Source organism: Micromys minutus (assembly GCF_963924665.1).
Source record: "Micromys minutus genome assembly, chromosome: 1".
Lineage (NCBI taxonomy): Eukaryota > Metazoa > Chordata > Mammalia > Rodentia > Muridae > Micromys > Micromys minutus.
In genome coordinates, this window is record NC_137969.1 from 226,422,869 (window position 1) to 226,431,959 (window position 9,091).

Here is a 9,091-nt window from a genome sequence, read left to right on the forward strand (position 1 = left end):
AAGGAGAAAGGCCCTGGGAGGGAACCCTGGTCCCTGGCCCCCCTGAGATTTGGCCAATGCCAAATATAGGCAAAGATCTAGGGTGAAAAAAAAATGTGTTGTATGAACAGTATGGCTGTAAGGGACAAGGACTTAGCCACTGTACCTGCTGATCCTGAAAGTCCCACGAGGGACAGACATACTTTCACCCTCTAATTATAATCTCCACTCATAACTTTGCCCCCTCCCCCACGTACACACCTTCCCTGATGTATTATTCCGCGAGACTCCTCAGGGCACAACTTTGAGATACAGTACGAGAACCCAAGAAATCAACACGAGATTTCAAAGGCACCTGACTCTTGAGTTCACACATGCTGCTTCCGGGACTTGTGAACCTGCCCAGGCAGGCGGGAGACAACCTCCTCTCCTCTCTGGACAAATACCTTTAAGAGGCGGAGACAAGCGACAGAAAAGGTCCGCCGGGTCCTTGATTAGGGAACTAAGGTTACTGATGACAGTAACCACCTGCTCTCCAAAATCCTTCCAGATCTGGAGGGGCACAGGAGGGAGAGGAAGGAGTTGGGACTGAAAGAGACTCGGGCTGGGGTTTCAAGAGTTGCTACTTGAGCGAGTCAGATGAAGGTGAAGAAGCCCAGTGTTCCAGGCAAGGCCTACGACTCTAAAGCTTCTTAGTAACACCAGCTAAAGCCCCTGCAGCCCCGGTACCCACCCATGCCCGGACCGCTCCTCGCTCACCCTTAGGCCTCACCCTCCCGTCCCCACCGGGCACCGGTGCCCGCCTTCTTACGCTGAATGGGCGGGTAGCAGCTGGGGTCCTCCGCGCCTGGCTGGCAGCGGCTGGAGAAGGCGCTGCGCGGGGTCACGTAGTTGCTGGGGAAGATGCCCACCCGCTGGTTCAGCTGTCCGGTCCACCAGCCCTCATCGCCGGACACTTGCGAGTCCTTGGACAGCACCTCTACCACATCGCCCAGCCGCAGGGTCAGCTCGTCCTCGCCCGCCGCCTCGTACTCGAACACAGCCGTCCAGTAGGGCAGCGCGGCGTGAGAGCCCAGCTCGGCTGCCGCCTCCTCCTCGTCTTCCTCCTCTTCGGCCCCAGCGCCCGTGGCATCCTCCCCCGGCGGGGCGGCAGCGGCGCTCGCCGGGCAGCCAAGAAGCGATCTGGAGGACTCCATGGAGCGGCCGGTCCATAGGGTGCGGGGCGGCCGCCCGCGGGAGCAGCCGCCGCCTATTGTTCATGCGGCTCGGCAGCGCTGGGGGCTCCGCGCCCCCGACGGCCGCCGCAGGTAGGGCCGGAGCAGGCTGGGCGCGCGAGAGTCGAGGACGCCCGGTGCGCACCGCGAGCGCGCACCGCGGACAGGGGCGCGGCGCACTGCCCGCCGCCTGGCGCCCCCGCGGGCGGCCTCGCCCCTCGGCGGCTCCCACCTGCTCGTGCCGCCCGTGCCCGCCGCCCGCTGGCCGCTCCCTCCCCGCCCCGCCCCGTGCGCCCCGCCTCCCGCACGCCCGGGACCACCTGACGTGAGTCTGGCTCCGCCCCAGCCCTGCGGACCCGGGGGCGGGGTCCTCCGGCATGGGCCCGCCTCCACAACCAAGCCGTCTTCCCATTGGCCCGCCGCGGCTGTCCGTCTCCCGAGGGTGGCTGAGGCCTCATTGGGTGGCTCCCGAAGGTGAGACCGAGTGTGGTTTTGGACGGTCCGAGCGGGCTGCAGAGCCCTCTGTCTTTGTCTGCGCTGGTTGGTCCTCCGGGCTGCGCCTGTTCCCGGTTCAGAGGACCAAGCTCTTGGATCTGCTGTTACCCTGGTCGGCCCAGGGGACCAGCTTACGTCCCCTGTAGCCGCCACACTCACACTCACACCCGGAACCTTGTGGCTTGTGATGGAAGAACTCTTTCGATTGCTCTGCTGGCCTTAATGAAGACTGTGTTCATCTTGTAAAAGGAGGTTCCTAGTGGAGCTTCCGCAGGCTAGAGAAGTCATGCGGAACCAGCTAGTTTGCGCGTGCCTTGTGGAAGTGGCTGTATCTAGGACCCTGGTGACGGGCTACACAGAGCCCATCAAGGAATAAAGCAGAGTGAAGGCGGGTGCTGCCTGTAATCTTGGGCAAGGGCTGACCTATGCTATGTCCTTTTGTTACCTGACCCCCCCTCCCACCCCCAAGATTAAGAAAGAGCAGAAGGACCTTTACCTCTCTTACATGCTTTTAAACCTATCATAGCAATGGCTTTTATATTTCAAAACAGCCATGGTATCTACCAAACTGTATTACCTTTTTCAAGAATGAATAGATATGATTTATTTAGCAAGAATTAGTACTTCATTATTTATCTTTTCATTTGTGGTTTTGAAGCAAGATCTTACATGGTAGCCCAGGCTGGCCTCTCACAATCTCGGTTCCTCAACTGCCTGTGTTTTGGGAGTACAGGACTGTGCCACTGTGCCCAGCCAGACTATTTTTGTTTGATTTTCATTTGAAGTTTAATATTAGGCAAACTGGGGCAATTTAGGAAAATAGCAAGGCAGCTACATGACCTTGGTCAGGGGTTTAACTCTTCCTGCCTTCTGTTTATCCTTGAAGTGGAGGGAAAGGTCTCCTGTGTTTTAGGTTGAACATCCAGTGATTTGCAAAGGTCTGTGACTACATTGTAAATGTAGACACTGTACATTTAAGGTCTTAGGAAAGAGATGAGATGGTACTGTTCAGAGCATCCAGAAGACCCAGGGGATGGAGATCTGGAAGTAAATTCCCTAATGTGTTCAAGTTTATGGAGGGTCAGTAAACTGGAAAAGACATGCATGAGTCTGGATAGATTTTCTGATGTTAAGAAGAAGCCGTTCTACCTGCAAAAGGAAGGGAGAGGGAAAAATAATTGGTATTTTAACAAATGTTTTATTTAATAAAATTCTCACGTGTGTGAAAAAAGAGTTTTACAAAGTAGATTTATTTAAAAAAAAAAAAAAAAAAAAAAAAAGACCAGGGCTGGAGAGATGACTCAGCGGTTAAGAGCACTGACTGCTCTTCCAGAGGTCCTGAGTTCAGTTCCCAGCAACCACATGGTGGCTCACAACCATCTGGAATGGGATCTGATGCCCTCTTCTGGTGTGTCTGAGGACAGCTACAGTGTGCTCATCATATACAATCAAACAAACAAACAAAGACCCACACACACTAGGGGGCTGTAGAGATGGCTCAGTGGTTAGAGCATTGGCTGCTCCTTCAGAGGACCCAGGTTTCGTTCCCATCTCTCACTATGGCACGTCCTGTAACTTCAGGGGAAATGGCGTATTTCACTGGTCCCTACGGGCACTAGGGATGCACATGGCGTGCACAGCCACAGGCAGAACACTCAAACACATGGAATATTTTTACAAAGAAGAAAGCTAGAAAGAAGGATGTTAACTGCGTCTTCAAGTCGTAGGATTATTGATTAATCAGAACTTTTCAAATTGTCACTTTTCTCTTCTACTCACGCACGACCATTTCCACACACCTCTTCTCCCTACAGCAGATGATGACAATCCTGGCTCCCTAAGAGTAAAAAAAAAACAAAAACAAAAACTAACTCCCTGCTCAATTTAAATATTCGATGCTTCAGCATGTGCTTAGAGTCTCATGAAGAGTCACTCACCAAGCATTCCAAAAAGTCACTCTGTAAATATCTGTTGAATGGATAAGTGCTAAGAAATCTAACTAGGAAGATCCTTCAGACCACAGTTGCCCAGCAGGGCTTCAAGGTAGAAGCAGAAAGAACTGGTCCCAGGGTGGAGTGGAAAGAAGCGAGGAACAGAGAGGTGCGAAATCACGGGACTGTGAGCCCATGTTGCTGGCGTGAGAACTCGGGAAATCCACTGAGACCAGATTGCAGAAGGCTTAGTAGTTATTTGATTCACACTAATAATTATTTAATTGATCATTTGAAATTATTTAATGACAGAGGTGTTTGCCATAAGGGCAGCAACCGGTCTGACTTGTTCCTTACAGCTTTCCCTGGCGTCTCAGAATGCTTGACACATAGCGCCTCTCGGGACACAGTCACACCTCACCGCTGGTTTGGCTGTAAGCCTAGGAAGTCTGGGTTTTGTTTAGCAGACCAAGGTTATCACAGGGCCAAGGAAATGGTTCAGTGGGTAGGAGTGTTTGCTCCATAAACATGAGGGCCTGAGTTCAAATCCCTAGCACCTGTGTAAAAAGCTAGATGTGGCTGTGTGTAACCCCAGCATTGTGCAGCAGACAGGCGGCTGCTTGGACCTCCATGTCTGGCCATCGTTGCTGAACCACAAGGAGGTTATGAGCAGAGCTTTGGGGTGAAATGACTGAAACTTTGCAACCCTTGGGTACCTCAGCTGGGGGATCGGTGAATGTTAACCAGAAAAGCAACATTTTCTTTACTACACTGAAAAAAAACAGCATCAAGCAGAAAACAGCGGGTGCTCATTTGTGATATAGTCGGCATTAGACTTAGAGCAGATCCTGACTGTATCCTGGAAAACTCTGACTGTATGAGACAAGAGTCTATTACTTTTTATTAATTATATGTTTCATTAAATAATTATATATTGTTTCATTAAATAATTATGTTCATTATGACACTTTCGTATTTTTATCATCAATCCCCATTACCCTCTCTTGTTCCCTTCCTACTGCCAACTAGTCTCCCTCTATATTCATCTTTGTGTGTATATGTATGTTTGCATGTGTGTGTATGTATGTTTGCATGTGTGTGTATGTATGTTTGCATGTGTGTGTGTATATTTGCATGTGTGTGTGGTGTGTACATGTGTGTACATGTATGCATGTGTGTGTGGTGTGTGTACATGTGTATATGGTATGGATATGCATGTGTGTGTGTGTGTGTGTGTGTCCCCCATTCACCCTCCTTAGAGTTGCTTACAGGAACATGAAGGTTATTTACAGAAACCTGGGCACCTTCTCCCTGGCTACGTCACTGAAGAAAATGGCAAGGCAAGATTTTGGAGCTGGCTCCTCATCTGTATAGTAGCAGAACATGCCTTTTATGGATGTTACAGAGTTAAACAAGACAAGCTTCCCAAAGCATGCTATTTAGCACCAGCAGCCATATTGCTTTTTCTTAGAAGCATCTTTAGCAGTACCTTAGACTGTATTAGGTCTTGACTGGGAGCTAACCTAGGGTTGTTCTCAAAAAAAAAGAGAAGAACTAAACTAGAGTTGAAAAATTAAGAATGCAGAAATAAGGAAAGAGAGTAACAGGGTGGGGAGGAACGGAGGGCCAATAAGGGAACAAGGAATTGAATCCAAATTCTAACTGATGCTTATTGGCAAGTTAAAGCCCTGCATCCTAGATCCCTCCTGTGAAAATCAAGGATAAGAACATGATTTCTCAGGCCTCCCAGACTAAGGGAGATGGTGTGTGGTTTATCCTTAGTGCAGAGCCCAGCACCTAGTAGTCACCATTGATCCTAAAATTCAGTTGATTAAGTAAATTTCACCCCCCCCCTTAGTTCTTTTCTAGAATACCTTGTTTGAATTTTTATTAGCATATATCCACTGTACAGTGATGGGCTTCACAGATTTCTGTTTCAAGGGTAACATTTACATTTGACCTTACCCATCACCCCACCCTCTCTTCGCTCTTCCCTCCCCTCTAGGCTTCCTTCTCCAATGGTCCCTCTGCCTTCATGTTGCGTGAGTGTGTGTGCATGTGGTTAGATGTGGAGGTCAGAAGACAGTTTTGTGAAGGCCATTCTCTCTTTCCACCTTCATGTGGGTTCCAGGAATCAAACTCGGGTCAGGAATTTGCATGGCCATTTCCTACTGAGCCAACTCACCAGCCCTGAAAATGACCTAGTTTTGTTTATGGTTAAGTTGAACCCTGCTGTGTGCATATTCCACACTTTGTTTATCCTTCCCCCTGTTGGTGGATGTGAGGGCTGGTTGGTAATTGGCTGTAGCAGATACTTCGAGGACAGGTAGGGTGTACAAGCTGCCTGTCTCAGCAGTTTTACTCTCAGATCTGTGAGGAGCCTTTATGCTGAATTCCACAGGGCCTGGGCCAGTCCACATTCCCACCAGCAGTGTGTGCTGGGAGAACATTTCGAATGGGTATCTTGATGCTAAAATCCCTCAAGCACACACTGAGAATTCCTAACACAGCCAATGATTATGTCCCTCACTCCATCCCCATGTGTCCTCCTCACCTCAGGGAAGGAGTTCCTAGCTCTGAATTCAGAAATAACTTGTGCCGAGTGTGACCTGAAGGACATGTTTTGAGAGAGTGTACAGCAGGGTGGTGGAACAGATGTTTGGGGTCATACAGGCACTGGCTCAGACTCTTGGCTCAACAGGAATCTGTCCTGTGAGGCACTTTCCCCACTGTTTCCACAGGCAGGTGTATAACATAGGGTTTCTGTCTCAGCGCTTGTCGGCCTTCCTAATGCTGCGACCCTTTAATACAGTTCCTCACACCGTGGTGACCCCCAACTATAAAATCGTTTTTGTTGCTACTTCATTTTTTAAAGATTTATTTATTATATATAAGTAGACACACCAGAAGACGGCATCGTATTTCCATTACAGATGGCTGTGAGCCACCATCTGGTTGCTGGGATTTGAACTTAGGACCTCAGGAAGAATAGTCAGCGCTCTTAACCACTAAGCCATATCTCCAGCCCTTGTTGCTACTTCTTAACTGCAATTTTGCTACCATTGTGAATCATAATGTAAGCATCTGTGTTTTCCAATGGTCTTAGGTGACCCCTGTAAAAGGGTCATTTGATCCCCAGAAGGGTTGAGAGCAGCTGCTGTAGATAAAACAAGGGGTTTCTGCACCGTGCTGAGAGATCTCATTGAGGTTGATAGTGTGTTCAGTCTTGTCTGCTGAGAATTAATGCTGTCTGAATCATCATCCTGGTAACAGACCTCCCCTCTTTTCTTCTCCGTTCTCTCCCCTGAAGACCTTCATTCAGAAAAGGGACAGATTACAAGAGCTATCTCACTTTCCACTTCTTCAGAGAGCCCCTTCTTAACAACAATCAGAGCCTTTAATCAAAGAGTGGGTGTCAAACAGAATGTGTGCTTCATCCAGACCCATGATGGAGCGAGCCCTGGAACAGCTCTCTTTGAAATGAAATACTGGCTTTGGTGGGACCTCATGTATGCCCTTTAGTCAAATAGGTCCAGTCTAATGGAGAGAGGCCCCAGGGAAGGAGTCATCCCATAATTAATAAGAAGAGGACAAAGTCACAGCCAATCAAAAATTTAGATTCAATAAATCTAGAGAAAATATATTCCTAGTTTTTTGGAATGTAGTGTTCATCAATATTATGGAAAGAAACACATCTGATTGTGAACTTCATCTAGGTAAGGGGGTTAGAAGTAGCTGCTTTCTTTGGCCTGCCTTATTTAATAGTTTTTATGTTAAGACATGCAGCTTCTCTAAGTAGAAAATCATGTTAGACTTTGAAAAACACATACCTACATGATCCCAATTACACGTGGACTCAGTTCAGCTCATGAAACAGTATGGGGAACCAGGGAGAGCCTGGTCAAAGCACACACAGTTTCCGTTAGAAAAGAGCAGGCAGTCTACTATAGAGCAGGGTGAATATTAGTTAACATTTTATACTTGAAATTGTTGAGTGTGTGATGTCCTCACCAGTGGTAAGTGTGTGCAGCAGAAAATCTACTTGCTAATCTGATTTACCCTGTGTACAAATTCTACAAAGCGCAGAATATGTTGCTCATCCTAAGTATAGAAGTTTTTGTCAATTGAATTCTTAAAAGAGATAGGGGCTGAAGAAGGAGCCCAGAGGTTAGGATTTCCTGCTATTCTACTGTTAAAAGAAAACCAGTCAGGTTCCCATAGGCTCATAGGCTCACAACTGCTGGTAACTCTGGCTCTTACGCCCTCTTCTGGACATGGCAGGCACTGCACTCATGCCTACACCATATCCTTGCCCCCACATAATTTTAAAAACTAATAAAAATTAAAGATTCTGGGGATAGCGGCAACACCTTTAACCTCTGCACTCACAAGGCAGAGGCAGCTGGATTTCTGAGTTTAAGGCCAGCCTAGTCTACATAGAGGTTCTAGGACAGGAAGGGCTGCACAGAGAAACCCAAATAAATATTTGCTTTATTTCCTTCCTTGAAAAGAGAGGCTACCACCAGAAGGAATAATATGTTTTTAATTATTATAAAACACTTGAAAGACACGACAATGTGTACATTATGATCACTAATGATTAATGAAAGATACTGTGTAAGAACAAGATGTATGTAGTACCAAAATCTTAGATTTCTGAATTGAGTAGTAGAATGTAACTTTTTAATTTTACAATTTTTTCCATATAGATAAAATAACCATGTAATGCTTGTATACATAGAATAACACGCCACAAAAATCACTTTTAGTGTTGCGTGTATATACCAAAAGCATTGTCAGCTGGAGAAGAGGTGTGAGAGAGGAAAACAGCCCAGCCAAGAATGACACTAATAATATTAAATCAACAATAAATAACATTAAAAAACATGGGGGTAATATAAAAAACATGGCAAGAGCCACTACTGACCACAGGCTCACTGGGTGTCATGCAGTTCGACACAAACTTTTTAAACGGATCAGAGATTTAAGCCCTCATGGGTGAGCCCTGGAATCCTGTTGCTCCATCCTTTCCCTAAGCCTCCCGCTTCATGGAGGGAACGAACGGTCTTGGTTGTGCACACAGACGTGTGGGCTGATTTAAGATGGCGTATCATTACTGATTCGACGCTGACAGACCTTCCTTGGAGTTTTCAGCTTTTTCTACCTCGATTCTAAATCATGGTAATTTGCGGGATGTAGGGCAAGTTTTAGTTTAAACACCAACTTCCTGTTTGGTTATGAGATTTACGGTTGCAACATCACTTCAAATTTTTTATTTGCTATTTAGCAAAGCGATGTAATCTGATGAATCAGCAAGTCTCTCAGTTGTCTTTTCGTATTTTAGGGTGGCCAGGGCTGTTTCATAATGGACCTGGCACAGCAAGACCATGATGGCCACAGTAGTGGACGACAGCGCCACCGTGGGGCGCTGCTGGATATGGCACCTCTCTGGGGGCTTTTGTTTTCTGGTTT

General features: G+C 47.3%; 1 protein-coding gene across 2 annotated transcripts in view; it reads right to left on the reverse strand.

Moving 5' to 3' along the window:
* The window catches only part of MAP3K9 (mitogen-activated protein kinase kinase kinase 9), a gene marked incomplete at both ends in the record, with an annotated part of 56,182 nt that extends 55,007 nt beyond the window's left edge, over positions 1-1,175 (reverse strand). For both annotated transcript variants that reach the window (XM_080937817.1, XM_080937816.1), the window contains one exon: positions 791-1,175. In XM_080937817.1, coding sequence (XP_080793943.1) covers positions 791-1,175 — 385 coding nt within the window. The remainder of the gene's footprint in view (positions 1-790) is intronic.
* Positions 1,176-9,091: the final 7,916 nt, after the last annotated feature.